Below are 17,932 nucleotides of genomic sequence, written 5' to 3'. Positions count from 1 at the left end.
CCAAAGATAAATCAAATAAATCTGAGAAATATTCAGTAATATTCACTGAGAAAGATTCAGTGTAGTAAAACGTGTGTATCCAAGATAACTGTTTTGTAGGGCGGGAGCTAATGATTTTCCTCCAGTCGGTGTGTGGGAGCGCTGGGAGGAGCCTTTGACAGTCTATGCTTTTGCTTGAGTTGATTTGTATAGTATATCGCGCGAACTGACGCTGTGTTTTCTCTGTTTTACAGATCTGTGGTTGCGCGCAGACACGCATGTTTTGCACGCTCCCGAGTAGACAGCGGATAGCACTGGAATGATATTCATGGGCGGTGGACGTAGAAAATGACCTTTTGTGATAACGACGAGGGGTTGGATTTTTCGTGCTCATCACTAGATTCAATCACGTTATATTGCACTCTATTTATGTTGATTTAAGAAGTCTCCGTCGCTCGCGCTGTTTGGATTTTCTTTCCAGAATGGACCGCGTCAAGAGTTCCATGCAGCAAGTCCCCAACCCGATTCCTAAAGTGCTCAGCCGTCGCACTGGTGGTGCCAACAGTTTGGAAGCTGAAAAGGAAAACTTCGAGCGTAGTCAGGTAAGGAACTGTAACCACCGCGGGGCAAGTTTTTTCTTTTTTCTTTTTTTCATGCAGCCAATGCATCGCCAACGAGCTCTTCGTATTGCAACCCAGGACAGTTAACTAATTCCTTAAAATTAACTAGTGTGTTTTTTAATTACTAGTATTCCGATAGGCTAATGTCTAGTAACTATTCCAATACTTATTCGATTCTAGTACTTGCAGTTGTAAAGCTAGCTATTTTAGAATGTTAACAGTAACATTTCTTATCTCAGTAGTTACATGTGTTTGCTGGTCAGAACTTTATAGTTCAATTAAAGTCTTACTAAGATTTAAAATTTTAACAAACTATTTATAAATAATCTAATATACTTTTATAGTGTTTTCAAGTTGTAGGAATTGAAATTGATGGTACCAGCAACAAATGGAATTCAAACTATTCGAAAGTGAAGAATTGAAATCCCACTCAGATCTTGACTGAATTAAGACAAAAAATAGCCATTTGTTACGAGAAATAATTAAATATTGACTAGTATAGAATGATTATGATTACTTAAATATAGATAATTGTCAATATTGGAATAAGTACACTATAAAAAATGGTTTTTCAAAGTTGTAAGTAAAGCAAAGATTATTGGGGTATGGTTATGGCTATTTCAATTTTTTATTACTTAAAATTACTTGACTTTTGTAATTATTTGTGAAATTTACCTGTAATTTCTGAGTGAAATTTGTTTTAAAGTAAATCCCACTCAATTATTTTCAGTGTAATGGTATCTTATACATTTTTGAGAGCCTGATTATAAAAACAAAAGTCTCACCATTAAAATGTCTCAAGCACACAATTATAATGATGTTCTCATTATAATTTTATGTAGCCTTATATGACAGACTTGCGCTGCCCACGTTGCACTTAACTGTATTTTCCTTTTTGAAGTGATTCCAATAATATTTCAAGCAATTCAAAACCATCATGGCAAACAGTGCGCATCTGAAATGTCTTAGTTGAAGGAAATAATAATCCATTATTTATCGGCTTTAAGTTATCGACCAAATTTTCGCATCGTGCTGATAACGATAACATTAAAAATGAACATATATCGCCCGAAACCGATATGGTGGCCGATATATCGTGCATCCCTATTAGTAACACAATTAATTATTCCCATCTTTCAAAAAATATCTTGGCTAGCAAAATATTATTGTGAGTGTGAGCTAAAACAAACTATGTTATGGAGCAAAGTAGGTAGTCAGAAATTGCATTATTTGTTTTTAATTTAATGTATCATTAAATCAAGCTAACCTGCATGCTTTATAAGAGATCACTGTCTGATATGATGTTGAAATGTGAAGCTGTTGGAAGCGTTTTTTTGCTTTGAGTTCAAAGAACTTTACCCCATAGTGTTTACTTGTCAAGGTACACAATTTTTGATGCCTGAAGCTGCGTGTTTGTCCAGATCATAAAATGAATATTTAATTGTAGACATGCAAACTGTCATGTTTACAGAACGATAATTGATGGCCTTTTAAATTCAGCTTTCAGTTCAGTGAACCTTTGCCCATATCACACCTTCATTTTATCAGTTCACATTCTAATGTAATTGATTTAGGACGGGAACAAAGTTCTACCTGGTACTCCTTCAGTATATGTTTATATAGGTAGTGGTTTGCAAAGTGCCATTAAGAATTCAATTACATGCCCACTTTTTTCATCAAATGATATTAATGCACATTATAAGATGTTTAACTCATTAGTATGAGACTGTTTCAAAATCAAAGAGATCCTCTTTGACTGAGTCTTGTGTTTCCAAACGGTTGCCCATGTATTGAGCAGACGTAAAAGCTTTTAGTGGCTCAAAGATGCAGCACTAAAACCAGGGGGCTGAGTTTGATGGTCATGCATTTTGGTTCTTGCCATTAGCCTAAAGTGTATTTCGATGGGTCTTCAGTCTTGTAGAGAAAAATAAACAATATCTTGTTTATCGTGACCTTCTTTAAAGTGCACATTGAATTATGCAGTCAGTGTCTGGGTGCTTGAGCCTGAAAGTGTGTTGTGAAGTATGGAGAAATGCATTCTCATTGTTCGTGCACTCTTCTCACTTCTCTGGGGGTCTTTGCCCTCCCCATCCAGAGACAGCCATCACGAAAAGTAGGTCACATGAATGAAGCTGCAGCCGACTGCCCTACTGGTGGGTTTCGGAGTGTTTGAAAACAGCATGACCTCGTTCTTGCAGAGATTTCTTGAGACTGAGTTTGTGGAGGCAACTAAAATTTGCTTAATTTCTGGTTTCATAACAACGTCCGCAATATGCGGCATAATGTTTGATTCAAGTGTGCATAGTTCAGTCCTGTTTACAACTAGGACAGTGACATGGATTAGTGAGACTTATGTGACGCATGCGCTCTTGAACTCCTGTAGGACCGCTCTCTGGGTCAGACTCAGAAACGTGAGGTCAGTTGTTCATTTCCTGATTTTAGAATTAATTTCATTAATTTGATTTGAAGCTTAAAGTCCCCCTGCAGTCAATCATCAAAACTCATCTTTGAAAATCAACTTATATATATATATATATATATATAAATTTCTGTGAAAATAATTTGTTCATGCTTTAAAGCTGCAGTCCGTAACATTTTTTTTGTGGACAAAATTCATATAATAAGAGAGAACATCATGAATCCATTTTCCAAACCGTGTTTTTGTTTTATCCTGAATCACTACGGTAAACCTATCATAAGTGTTTATATTCAGAATATTTTAGACTGGTTCGGGTCGTACCGCTGTGGAGTACCCAGTACCTGCGTGACTCGTCATGGATATAAACAAAGAGAAGTAGCTCCGGCTACAATGTTCTTCTGCAAGACTCAGAAACTGATTCAGAAGAAGAAGAGGAAGAGCGAATTATACAGGCAGTGCTAAGCAGCCTCAAACGAGAGCAAGAGCACCATCCGATGATACTGTAATAAAACCATATTGACGAAACAGATTTGGTTAACGCTCCAATGTGTATTTTTGTTTGCGCTCTGGAGAACATCAAATGTTTCTATTTACTACGTGTTTTTGCAGCGTTGAGCAATGCAGCCAATCACAGACATGTTTGTTGATCTCTTGAACACAGTGACTAATCAGGGGTGTTTAATTTAGTCAGAATTCACTCACCATTCAAATGGCGGGAGTTCTTGTTTAGGCTGAATTCTGCACGCTCGCGATTCCTCTCATGAACAAAGTGTTACGAAGTGACACGATGTAAATAAAAAATTCATTGTGCAATGTAGACAACTTCATTGATTATTACATAATTTTGTAAAGGGAGCTGTCTTTGCACACATTCTAGGCTATATATAATCAGAAATTAAATCTACATTAATTAATATGATTAGCCTTTGGCTTGAGATTGTTATCAATGTTAAATAATGTGTTGCTGATGTTACACAAACCATGTTCCCATTCCACAAACCTAAAAATCAGTATCATTAGAAATAATTATAGGAGAAGCACTGCCCCACACATTGACGGGATTGGTTATAAGTTTCAAGGCAGGTTTCAAACCATGTTTTGTAGACTGTCTTTGGTACACTGCAGTTATAAGAAGAAAATACTCAGCAATGGTGTTGACAGATGAATTTGCACATGGTTTGTCATAAAGCACCACACAGACAAACAAAATTTAAAAAAAACCTTTTTAAAGGTTTTCACCAAAGCGGTTCTTTAACTATAAAGCCTAAAATGAACATTCATATCTAAAAATAATACTTCAAACAGCACAAACTGATCAGGTCTCACTAGGAAATGCTATTGTGAGCAGTCCTTATCAGCTAGTTTGCCTGGAGGAAGTCTGATCCCATAATATCCCATCTCTTTTCTGCTCTTGGAACGCTATGTTTAGATTAACGAGCCTTCTGTGGTTTGAGTTCAGCCTGTTTTAAATGAGAGGATGTTAGTGTGGTTCTCTGTAATGACATGAGCATGGCTTGCCTTGTGGCTGGGTGTTAGAAGACTAGGGTCTACTTAACTTTAGGTTTATATGGAGGAAATCTAAGCAGGGAACCTTTGTTGTGGTCAGAGTCTAGCAGAGGGACATCCGGCCAGCCTCGGAGTCGGAATCTACGCCGATTAAATAACATGTTAAGCGAGTGTTGCCAAAATAAGTCATCTGCAAATCATAGCATAGTAAACATCCTGCAGAACATTTTGTATCAGGCAAAGTTCAAGATAGTCAATATGAAAGTAAAGTAAAGTTGACCGCATTTACTTTTGGTTCACCTGTGCACATTTTTTAAAAATAAAATCGTTAATGAAAATAAGGGGTGTATTGGTACTCAAAAATGACGGTTCGATACAGCAAGGGGGAAAACTGATTTGGTTTTGAAAAAAGAGAGTGGTTTTTACTCCATACACTGAGAAGTTCCACATGTGCAGTGGTACACGTGTGTACCAAACCAATACCAACCCTGTACCGAAAGTTTTGGTATAAATATTATGTGTACCAATACACCCCTCTTGAGTATGTAAGGAATAATTGATGACCGTCCGGTAAATTATTAGAAAAATAATGAGTCATTTATTCCACTTATACTACGGTTACTTTATACCAAGTATGTGCTTTCTGTACATAATAAAACGGCATGGAAACATGGAAATAATTTGTCATTTTTATCCTATTGTCTACTATATTTATTTGTTTGGTTAGTGTCGTTGTGGGTTTTGGTTCTTTTGCTGTTGTAGGCTGTAAGGACCTTTGAAATAACTGAAATCATTTGGCAAAGTGGTGTGGACATGTAATGGAACTACTTTAGCCGTGCGTTTGCCTTAGAACGTTCATCAACCAATCAGATTTAAGCATTCAACAGCCCCGTAATATATTACTAATCTGCTTTTCCTATGAAACTATTTTCCTTTTCTGCTACTGTCACTTAAACCAAAAGAAAAATGTTTTAGCAAACTTGAATTCAGGTTTTCTTCAATTCTTTTATGTAACACCTACTTTTTTTTTATGTTTTCTGTCAAAATTAAAGCTTGGTGGTTTAACATTTCAAGACAGCCATAGATATTACTGTAGACATTTTACAGCTGTACACTTGTACTGTCTGTAAAATAAAATTATTACATTTTTCTTAGGGCTGCCACCTGATAGTCAACTAAACGTTAGTTGATGAACAGAGGATTGGCCGACCAAATTTTAATTAAAATTATTTAATTATTAATTTAACAATTAAAAAAAACTGGACAGGAAGTGGCGATGTCACACAGTCTGTGATGGACTGATCGTTAACTCGGCAGGTCCATGTGGTAATTACGTCGGTCAGGTTATTATGTCAAATCCAAACGTAGATAAATGTGCGCTAGTATTAGGTGGCTATCCAAGTGTTTGTGCGGAGTGTGGAAGCTAAATTAGACCGGCTCATCCACAATACTGTGGAGATGATGAATCAGCGTCGCTAATTTCATCTTTGCAGACAACACTGACTCAGAAAACACTAGTTTATTTATAAATTATTAATGTTGTCTCACTACATCAAGCTTAGATTTAAAGGCTCATTAATATGATTTAGTATTTATCTCTAATGTAGAACAATGTTAGCAATGTTACGCATAATATTCTTTCTCAGACCTAAAACTCAATCCATTTTCTGATGCCCCCTCCCCAGTATATATTTAAGTAATTAAATAATATCATAAATGTGATTTAATGGCTTAAATAAACAAGTACCTAGTTGACTAGGAAAATCTTTGGTTGGGCACAGCCCTAAGTTTTCTTCCCTAAATTCTCAATCTATCTGTGATATTTTAGGGTGTTTTCACACTTTAGGGTGTAAATGCAGACCAAAAAAGAAAATGATACATTTAGTCTTGGTTCATTTAGCGTTCAGACTGTCATTTTTAAGACCAAACATAAAGATACAAAAAGTTCCTATGACGAAAAACCAAGTATGGTCGAGCATTCTGTCCTTTTAAGGGTTGCATATTGTGACATCACATCCTGTTTTTGGTTCGTTTAGATATCTTTGGTCCGTGTTGCGTTCATATTTCATTTTCGAACCGCACCAGAGTTCGTTTGGACCCACATTTTCAGCACTCTCGGCCCACTTGTTTAGTGCGCACCAGGGTTCGGAAGGCAGTGTTCACACTCATTTAAATGAACCGCACTAACAGAGCAATCACACCAGAGTTTGTTTTAATCAGACCAAACCTGCCAAGTGTGAACGTACCCTTACAGTGAAATTTTTTGTTGTTGTTGTCACTTTAATGCAAATTTAGGCAATTCTGTTTCTATTATTCCCATTGCTTCTCCTTCTTTAAAGCAGTTAATTGTATAGAGAGCCTAAGTCCCTCCCCTTCCGGTCGACCACCATGGGACCTTATTTCGGAAAAATATTGTATGGGAGTCAATGGCGAGAGACAACAAATATTTTGATCTCGTTTGAATTGTGCCCTGATTTACACATATGATGTTTGTCAATTTAAAAGATACATTTTAAAGTCAAGAAAGTCGCAGCTTGATGTAAAACTGCTGAGGTATAAGACTGTGAAAATACGTAATTACAAAGACTACAAACCCAGAAGGCGCACGTGCGACGTCATACCTTTTCTCTCAATGAATGAAGCTAACTTTACTGAAGCTAACGTCTGTCATGTTTTCTATAGTCTTACATTATAATCGTAACGTAACGCCGTCATGCCTGAGTGTTTTGAGCCAGAATACACACATACGAGCAACGGATCTTGTGACGTACATAGTGCGAGACGAGAGATGTAGTTCATTGAGCGATTTTCACATAAAACTAAACGTTACTCTTCTGTTTTATGACAAACTGCGACTTTCTTGACTTTCATAATTACCTTTTAAATTGACAAACATCATATGTGTAGTTCAGGGCACAGTTCAGACGGAATAAAAAGATAAGTTATCTCTCGCCATTGACTTCCATACATATTTTTTCCGAAATAAGGTCCCATGAGCCGGAAGCGGAGGGGCGGGACTTAGGCTCTCTATAACCCTGCATCTCTTGTGCTTGTGTTCCTTCCTGTGTTGGTGCCGTGCCCGTGGAGGAGTTCTCGGGAGGAGCCTAATCTTGCCCCACTCTGTTTTTCCAGGACTCACCCACACTGAGCCAGACAGTCGTAATCTTGCCTCCCTTTAAGCAGCCAATCTCTACTTTCAGCGTGTCACTTCCTCCATCTACAGTAGTTGCAATATCCTTGTAATATCTTTCTTTTTCTGATTTAAGTTACCTGTTTCTCAGCTTTAAAAAGTTTAAAGCAAGTTTTCACACTCTTTCAATCTCACATGTTGACATGTACTGTAGCTCCTCCTGCGGTGTAGAGGGTGAAGAGGGTTTGTTGGGGTCATTGACTGCAGGAGGGCATGTATGAAAAGCCCTGAGACAGCAGAACACGCGGTTCGCTCGCTGTGGATTAAAAATCCTATGCAGTTTGGCGGGCGGCCAGATGCCTGTGACAGAAACAGCGTTCAGGTCATACTGCTGTCAAACAGACCATTAATGCAAATAATGCAGGGAATGTGGTCATATTAGATGCTGATTGTTGATTATTATTTTACGTCTCTACCAAATTGTCTTTTTTTCTTTACATAGCCTAAATTTTAATGCAAAGTATGATGATATATATATATATATATATATATATATATACATGCACATATTTGTGCTGTCAAATCGATTAATCACGATTAATCGCATCTAACATAAAAGTTTGTTTACATAATGTCTTTTATATATATATCATATATGTCTGTGTGTGCGTGTCTGTATATGTACACACACACACGTATATATATATATATATATATATATATATATATATATATATATATATATATATATATATATATATATAAATGTTTTTATATATATTTATATATAATATTCTTGTTGACCCTCAAGTTATGAAAAATCCTTTTATTTTTCCAGTTATGGGAATTAAGATCTTTTAAAGTAATTGAAATTTCTATAAAAATATACATGTTTAATTGCCATTCTTCTCTATAAAATAATTCAGCAGCTAGAAATTGCACTTTATGAAGTCTTTGAGAAGTCATGAAAATTCCTTGGTCTGAAGATGTGGGAATCCTGTGGGTAGTAGCAAAGGTCACATTTACACAGTGATGGCGGATACAGTGCGCTCAGATCCACTGTAACGTTATCATTTTTTTTATTCATTATCTAAATTGTTTGTCATTTACCAAGGAGTGTTAGCAGTTTTTCAGGCTTGTGGTCAGTGCGAGATGGACAGACATAGACAGTGTGTGGGCAGTGACTCATTGGCAGTCTCACTACACTGTTGTAGCGTCTCTCTGGCTTGAATATGCTTGACCAATGAAGCACAGCAGTGTAAACTGTCCCGATGGGCCTACCACACGGTACCAGGAAGTGATTGCCCTTTAAAGAGCATGCTTTGTTTGGATGAGCATGCCCCCCCCTCCCCATTTTTCCTCCATGAGTGTTTTGGTTATACATTGACTGGTATCATGTCCAGATCAACTGATCTTGTAACTTTTTTTGGATGTCTCTCTAAACAATTGCTTTTTTTTGCAATAGATTTTATATTGTGGATTTATGCAAGTAAGAGAACAGAAACTCTGAGAATATAATAGATATATAGGCCTAATATTCTAGCATATAATATGGAAATACACAACCGTTCAAAAGTTTGGGGTTGGTAAGATTTTTTTTTTTAAAGAAATCTCTTATGCTCACCAAGGCTGCTTTTATATACAGTAACAGTAATATCGTAAAATATTATTACAATTTAATTATCTTTTTATGTATTTTAAAATGTAATTTTAATTTATTCCTGTGATGGCAAAGCTGATTGAAAATGTAGCTTTGCCATCACATGAATAAATTACACTTTAAAATACATAAAATGAGAATTAAGTTGTTATACTATTTTACAATTGCTACTCAGTGTCACATGATCCTTCAGAAATCATTCTAATATACTGATTTGGTGTAGAAACATTTTTGTTGAATAGAAGGTTTACAAGAACAGCATTTGATTACTGTCTTTACTGTCATTTTGATCAATTTAATGTGTCCTTAAATTGTAAAAAAAAAACTTACGGACCCTTTTGAACATTAAAGTATTTTAATAGACACATCTGTTTGTGTTCTTATGTTTTTTTATTTATTTTTTGTAATGTTTGACATGCTTTTTATATGCTAAATTATATTTATTTAAGTTGAATTAAATATAAATGGGCCATGGGAACATTAGGTCATCTTAAATGAAATGCATATCATTTAGCAAACAGAATTTACACAAGTTCTGTGGTAAAAAGACCACAGTATTTTTGCTTGTCATTTATAAAGTATCACTTAATTACCTTAAATCCATCCTGAAATCTCAAACAGACTTTTAATCTCCCTTAAAACAAGATTTGATCAAGTGATGTTCACCAGATGCCTTGTAGGTTGTACAAGATTGACAAATTTTTGCTTACAGGCAAATGCAAGTAAAAAACTTTTTTATGAAGTAAGCTCGCTTTGTTTAGGAAGATTTTACCAGAAAGGGTTTTAGAATTGTTAACTTTATAATATTAATTGCTGTGTTTTTTCTGTTTGCTTGGTTTATATTTTTTACTTTATTTATGTAACTCTTGTATGTAATTCAGTTTTTGCCATTGCAGATGCTGACATGGCAAAACATAAAACTATACTACTACTACTACCATAAAGTATCACTAACAATCAGCAAGTTTTATGTACTGACTAATTTTCTAATAAATGCCTAACGATTTATTATTTATATGTTCTTACATATTTCTGTTCACACTATACTTAATTAAAACCCTTTGTGTTTAGCTCTCCTGTTTAAAGAGCACCTGTTGGAAAATAATAATAATGTATGAGCTGCTCATTGTCATGCTGCTTTACCTGAGCATCAAAAGTATCCAGACGAGGGCGCCATTCATCAACATAACACACGTCATCATGTGTAGGAGTGTTTAACTGGAATGTCATCAATCACGTCATATATCCTGCATATCGATGATAACAAGCCTATATCAACTCCCTTAGGCAAACAGTTCTAGATAATACATCAGTAAATCTGTACATGGCATAACGCATTATGCTTGCAGTGAGTCTTTTGTATCCTTGCAGTTGAGTTTTAGTGCAGTCTGATTTCCTTCTGAAAGGAGACATTTTTTTGTCTCGGTATGTGTAAGACCTTGCATCAGTCTTGCGATACAAACATTGCCGCTTCTGTTTCTTTTTTAGTGATGTAACATTTGACAGAATTTTTGCTCTCGCTCTCCTTTTGGTCCTTTTAAGTCAAAAGCTGTGGCAAATGACATCAGTGTCTGAAGAACTCCTCCTCTAGCATTACAATCTGTGTTTTGTGGTCCGTACCTGTCATTTAATATTTAGCCCATCGTCTAGCGTTTCCATTTAACGTTTATGACACACTCTCTTTAGGCAGGCAGTGGCTTTTCTAGAGCGTTCTTGAGAGTCTAGCCATCTGCCAATCGGATTCCCTGCGCGCGAGGAGGACGAGGGGGAAATACGAGAACGGGAAAGAAAAGAAGAGAGGGACCGTTCGATACTGAACCGGACACATGTTGAGTTAGCGGACCGTTCCTGCTCCCTCCGCCTCCCTCAGCAGTGGATTCACAGTCTGCTTTTGATTCCCGAGCAGGGAAACGGTTCGCATTCCCTTCCATAACCCCGTTTGAACTATGGACTCGAATAAAATGGTAGGTTGTCGATGTTGATGTTTAGCGGGTGTTGTGCATCTACACGTTTTGGGGGGGTGGGGAGGGATTCGCGCTTGCCTGTTCGCGGGGTTGTTTTGTATCGAGGATTTTATGATTTGGAGTAACAGCCCTGTGTTTGTTTACCTTTACCGTCATGAGCGTTCACTCCTTGGACCGTTACGTTTAAAACAAGTTGTAGCGAAAATAGTCGTTTGCGCATTTTAGCCAATTTTGGGCTCGTTAAGTATTTCCCAAAACATTCCAGGATTTTAGGAAGTCACAGCGAGTGTGCTAATATGTCTTGTCCGTGAGAAATTGCGTTTAAATGGACCGCTAATGTCTGAACGTTTAGTCAACAGGAACGCACGATCCGTTTTACTTACTTAAGTTAAATGGATAGTTCAACCCAAAATACTAGCTAATTCTGTTATCATTTACTTATCCTCATATGCCTGTATTGTTATTTCTTTTTCGCAATACAAAAGCAGATGCTAGCCAGAATGAGTTACCATTCACTTTCATTGTATGAAAAAATACTCAATTAATGTAAATGGTGACTGAGACTTTGAGACTACCAGCCCTTAATATTCTTCCTAAGATCACCTTTTGTGTTTCGCAGAAGAAAGTAAGTCATAGAGATTTATTACATTGAGTAAGTGATGACAGTCTTTTTTTGGGGAACTGTCCTTTTAAATGTGCTGCTAATACAAACTTTTGGGGTTTGAGGGTCACGCAACTCAGTTGTGTGGACTTAAATGTTGGGTTTTGACTCTTGAGTGGCTCTTTTGATTCTTGTAGGATCTGAGTCAGTATCTTCTGTACCTTTTTTGGACACACGATTCACACTGTTTTGACTTGAATCGCCGCATCCCCCTCTCTGCTTTGACTCCCAACCTGCTATCAACATTGTATGTGTGATATCTGCTTGTTCTCAAATCCCTCATGTCATGCTCTGCTTGACAATGCTATGAAAACATGTTTTTACTTGAGTGGGGTCCAGGGATCCTCACTGAAGATTTTTGTGTGTATGTGTGTGTGTGAGTGTGTGTTTGTGCAGGCCACGACAAGGCTCAAGCGAGCTTTATAGAAATTCAATGATTGATGTAATTTGTGGAGAAGCAGGAGCAGTGATTGGGTTTGATCTGTCTTCTGGGTTTCCTGAGAGGTTTTGATGTGGCCTCAGAAGGCATCTTGTTAGCAAGCTCGTAAAACTCAAGGTTTCACAGCTCTTCAGTCCTTTTGGCCTAAACCAAAAGGACTGTGAGGCCCTTAAGAAACTCCACTTGTCCATCTCAGGTGTGTTTAGTTGGTGACAAAAAAGAAGGACCTGAGACTTGATGCATTTCTTTTTTTAAAAAAGCAGTTTTTATTCACCATCTTCATTTATTTTTGTAACTTCTGCAGTTGGCATATGATTTTATCCAAACTAGTAATTTACAATGTAGTGCGCATACATTTAATCAGTTCATGCATTCCATGGTAACTGAACCGATGAATTTGGAATAGAAAAAAAAAAACCTATGCAATACCGTTATTTCTTTTTTTTTTTTGTGTTAATATTTTCTTTTATTTTTGCTTTTATATAAATAAATTTGATTTGAAAAATTTATATTTTAATATAATAGTGAATATATACGATATTCGCACCGTGGCCCTCAATCAAATGTGATTTCTGGAGTTTCTGCAGATGTGGTATAGTCACTTTTCTGTCTCAAAGACATGTTTTGTTGATTTATTGCATTATTTATGACGTTGCATTTAGGGTTGGGAGATATGACGATATTATCGTATATCGATAATAAGTATCATGATTATAACAGTCAGTTACCAGACGTCAATATCAGAAAAAATATACTCGCATAGTTCCATGGTTACCATACACATATTTATTCACACGCAATAACATGAAGTAAATATTTTCTAGGGTATTTGGACAGAAATTCGAACCGTACCAGAGTTCATTTGGAACCGGACCGAGACCACCTCTTCAGCTGGGTCTCAGTATGGTTGTTTGGTCCGCACCCAAGTGTGATTGCCCAAAAGATCCGCACCAAAGGGGGAAACTAACTTGAGTTCATTCAATCAGACCAAACAAGACAGGTGTGAATACACCTTAAGTGAGTGTTAGATGATGGCAAAGGTAATCTAAATGTAAAAATAGGAGAAATGAGAAAGAATAAAAATATAAGATATTACAATACCTTGGGCCAGTTTGTGCCAACGGATACCCTCTTTTGGTGTCAATTTTTTTTAATCCATTTCTAATTCTAAAAAAAAAAAAAAAAAAAAATTTCTCATGCAGAACGAACTGCAGCATTTTAGACAAATTACAAATACATTATAGCTTGAATACATGTTTAAAAACAGCACTACACATTATAATTAAGGAAATTAATTATACTCGTCATCATGAAATGTCTACTCGGATGATAACGCCAAAAAGAAAGACCTTATGGAAAAAAAAGCACATTTCTATGTGACATCAACATGTATTTATCATTATTATAATCACCAAATTCTGTTTCATTTGTATTCAACAGCTCTAACTAACCAAAGTAAAACCTTTAACATTTCAATCATTAAATTAAATTAACTGAATTGCAGGTAATCATTAAATAAAGTGCAGCCAAACTTAACATTGATGTGTGTTTACAGTGTATGTCGGCAGTGTTGTCTCTTGCAAGGGGGCGGATATTATATTATATTATAATCATATATTGCAAAAAATTTGAAGGCGGTTATTGAAATATTCAATATTCAATGCATTTATTTTGTTATTGATAATAGTGCATTAATTGAGGATCCTTTTGCATTTGGTATAGATTTGCTTTTGTAATTAGCAGCTGTTTTTGGTCAGAGTAAAAATGTATTCAAATTCAATGTTTTTTTTTTTTATTGAAGTATTTTGACAGCTGGATGATGCACTGTGTGTTAGAAAATTATACCCTCATAAATGCAGACCAGTTCAACTGGCCAAGTATTGCTGCTGCTTAAAAAACTGGTCAAGGCCATATCAACTACCCCTTTACATTGGTGCAAAACTGAAGCGAGTGCAGTCAGGGTTGTTCAGTGTGATTTTTCCTCTCCAGAGTCCTAACTAGGTGTTTACTGAGTGTTCCCTGCTAGAGGAAGTTTGAGTCATATGAGTAAAATTTAAAAATTGTCTTTAAAAGGGAAGAACATTTTTTTTCGTAACGCAGTACACACAGTTGCCTTTCACTTCAGCCAATTTTGGGCTCGTTAAGTATTTCCCAAAACATTCCAGGATTTTAGGAAGTCACAGCGAGTGTGCTAATATGTAAAAGTATTTTCGTAACGCAGTACACACAGTTGCCTTTCACTTCAGTGACCTTTAAAAGGGGTGGAGTTGTTTGCAGGAGACTGCGTTAGCTGAAAAAACACTGGTGGCTAAGTGTGGGCGTCAATCCCCCACTCATCAACATGGCAAGAAAGGAGAAGCGTGTGTATTTTCTTGTAGTGGGTGAGAGAGTTTTGGTATTTTAGGGAGTTAAGACCTGATCTTGAGAACAGAGGACCAGCTCAGGAAGTTGAGAGGTATTTTTAGTTCTTTCAACTTTTACACGACGCCTCCGAAAAAGCTGAAGAGAAGCCGCAGACCAATACCTATATCAGCAGAGCGTCTTCAAAAGACGGGGCACTTTAAGCTGGCAGCCTATTCTCTGAACCCCCTCAAAGTAGGTAGATTACCCAAAATGGGAAGCTGGGAAAGTTGTTTGGGTTGGCTGCAATGCCCTTTAGAGGACTGTGGGTAGAGTCTGCATTCTTCAGCAAAGTGGATATGGGAAAGTTAGGGTGATCCAAGATAAAGAAAAGACTTCAGAAGAACTCTGTGAAACTACCTCTGAAACTATAGACCATAAAGAACATGACCACAATTTGATGACCGGTCCACCCCTAGCATCCGGATTTGACTCTATGGGTCAATAGCTATGTTTCCATCCAGAGCTGAGAATTGAACTTTTGCGCAAAATTTAAATGTCTCATAAAACATTTGCAAATAAAGCAGTGTTTTCATGAGTTTCCAAAATCGTCACTTCTTGGGAAATTGGTGCAAAATATCTGTATTAAAAATGGAAGTTGCTGCAATAATGGAAGCCACTGTGGCTCTTTTTGCTTACTTCATAAATGACTTGCGTCTCAGAGTGCAAAACGGAACGTTTTTTTATGCGATATCTCAAAATTCGCATTTGAGGGGGGATATGATATGATATATGATAATTAACAAACTAAATAACTATTAAAAAACTCTAATTGATCAATAAGAATTCAATATTCTTCAATATTCGCACTGTCAATCAAGCTTTTGTCATTCTTCGCGCTGTTCAAAATGGCCAAGAGATTTATTTATTTTCAAGTCATTGAATTTCAAGTCAAAGCTGAATTTTCAGCAGCATTATTCCAGTCTTAAGTGTCACACGATCCTCAGAAATCATTCTAATACGCTGATTTACTGCTTAATGCTTTTGTGGAAACTCCCATGCATTCTTTCTTTGATGTATAGAAAGAACAGCTTTTAAAATAGAAGCCAGGACTTGTATTTAAAATAAAATTCTTTGTAACATTTTGTAACACAAATGTCTTCTTTGGTCAATAAAAATAAAAATTGCTACTTGCTACTTATTCACATTCAAGCATCCTATCACCCTCCCCCAAAATATCAAAGTTCAGCTGCACCATTTGATATATCAATAAACTAGTTACCCACTAATTATTTCTCGTAAGATCCCAGCCTGTATAATTGTGGAGCAGCATGATGGGTTAAAGGATAAAGCTCAATATGAGGAGAGCTATTTCCTTACAGTCTCCTCTCCAGGCAGATGGGTCACATGAGGACATCTGGCCTTAATATCCCTTGTAGTGGATACTCCTGTCTAAGATCCTATTGATTTGATTGATATTGTGCCTTTGGCAGTTCTGTGCAACATGACTGTCAGAATGGTTCACAACGCAGATGTTTGCATATCATCCGTCACATATGCTTTGCTTAACAAGCTTGTGTCAGCTCCATATAGAAATAGTGCTACAGTAATTAAGTGTCTAATGGGTTGATATTGCTGTAGGCGAGGGATTGAATAAACTACTTGTGGCATAACAAGCTGTTAGAAGAGCTTGCTTTGAAATGCAAAAGCAGGATATTTAGTTACTCACTATGGTTACAAGAGAAGAAATAATAAAGCAGTTGCATCGTTGCATCGATGCATTTCTGAATGCAAATCTGAGTGCATATAAATGTAAATGAGTCCAAAAATTATATTATATATATTATAATAAATAAAGTAATGCAGAATGGCATGAGGATGAGTAAATTATGACATTATAAACCATCCTTTCGACCCGATTGAGCCTACTGTATCGTATTTGATATGTAGATTTATATGGCCTCTAAATAATCAACATGATCAAAATTCGAAAAATATGTACACAATCTTCTACATGCCTTCTGTCGTCTGATTGATAGTTTATATTTCAGCAAGTAAAAATCCTTTTCAGTATAATTGTAAAAACGTCCCTCTTCAGGTCATGGTACATGTGTCATTATTCTGTAAATTTAGTATTAATATAGTATAAATTTAGTAATAATATAAAATGCAAGTAATATTTCCAGATCAAATGTTTTATGTACTATACTAATGTTTAGAATTTATTAATACTAAAATAAAATGTTAGTATTAATGTTAGTTTCATTAATGTTAATCAAACAACAAAATACAAAGAGAAAATCTCTCAGCTGAAAGTAAGATGAACATTTACTGCACTGAAGCAACTTAAGTCTATTTAATTATCCATAAAAATATATGGAAATATTTTTAAATAAATAAAATATGATCAACCCACAATAAAAACTACAGAGCTTTTGATCATAAAACATTTCAATATCAGATATAATAGGAGATACTATAGAAGCTTGTTTCTGCCACTGAATAAAGAATAAAAAAAACTTTGTATCTCACAATTCTGACTTTTCTCAGAATTGCGAGATATTGCGAGTTATAAAGTCAGAATTGTCACTTGCCCGATCGGGCCAGTGCTGCATCGTAACGAAATTGATCATTTGCTTGTGTTTTTAAGTCTTGTCAATTTCAACATTCAAGCCTTTTTTAACCATTCTGATTCAAACGCAAGAAGATGCGAAAGAAATCTCATTTTAGTGCTCGCGCTATGTTTTCTCAGACAACTCTCTGTGTGCGCACAGAAAACAGCTTGCGAGTATTGAATAGAGTTCTCTTTCACGTCTTCTTGCGCTTGAATGGAAAAATACACAATACACTTTAAACACTGTTTGTTTCATTTGTATCTCTGTTTTGTTGTATTTATTTGAGCTGTTGGTTATAACTTCTTAGTTTATTATTGAAGACTCACTTGTCAGGCTAGTAGTTTTTGCTGTGGTATCGAAATTGAAATCAATGGAGAATTGTGAAATTACAACAGTATCTACAATGTTGGTGGCTTTTTTATTAGAATACAATGTTACATGGGTCAAAACAACAACAAAACTTTTACATTTTTATTTATTTATTGGTTTGTCCAGTGAAAACTTTGGCAGGGCAAGTACAATTTGAACCACTGGCCCAACCAATCCCCTAGCATTGAACCCTGTTACTTTATTAAGTGGTTATCACTTCATCTTATCAT

General features: G+C 36.0%; 1 protein-coding gene across 2 annotated transcripts in view; it reads left to right on the top strand.

Annotated features, from left to right (window-relative positions):
- The first annotated feature begins 224 nt into the window (after nucleotides 1-224).
- hip1 (huntingtin interacting protein 1) overlaps nucleotides 225-17,932 on the top strand; it is a 41,858-nt gene continuing 24,150 nt past the window's right edge. The window contains exon 1 of one of the 2 annotated variants that reach the window (XM_079886289.1): nucleotides 225-581. In XM_079886289.1, coding sequence (XP_079742415.1) covers nucleotides 462-581 — 120 coding nt within the window. In that variant the 5' untranslated portion in view covers nucleotides 225-461. Of the gene's footprint in view, nucleotides 582-11,045; nucleotides 11,279-17,932 lie in introns of those variants that run through there. The other variant, XM_079886290.1, reaches the window with a different exon arrangement.

Source organism: Squalius cephalus (assembly GCF_949319135.1).
Source record: "Squalius cephalus genome assembly, chromosome: 11".
Classification (NCBI taxonomy): Eukaryota; Metazoa; Chordata; class Actinopteri; order Cypriniformes; family Leuciscidae; genus Squalius; species Squalius cephalus.
The sequence above is the reverse complement of the archived record's forward strand: the minus strand, read 5'-3'. Positions and strand labels throughout refer to the sequence as shown.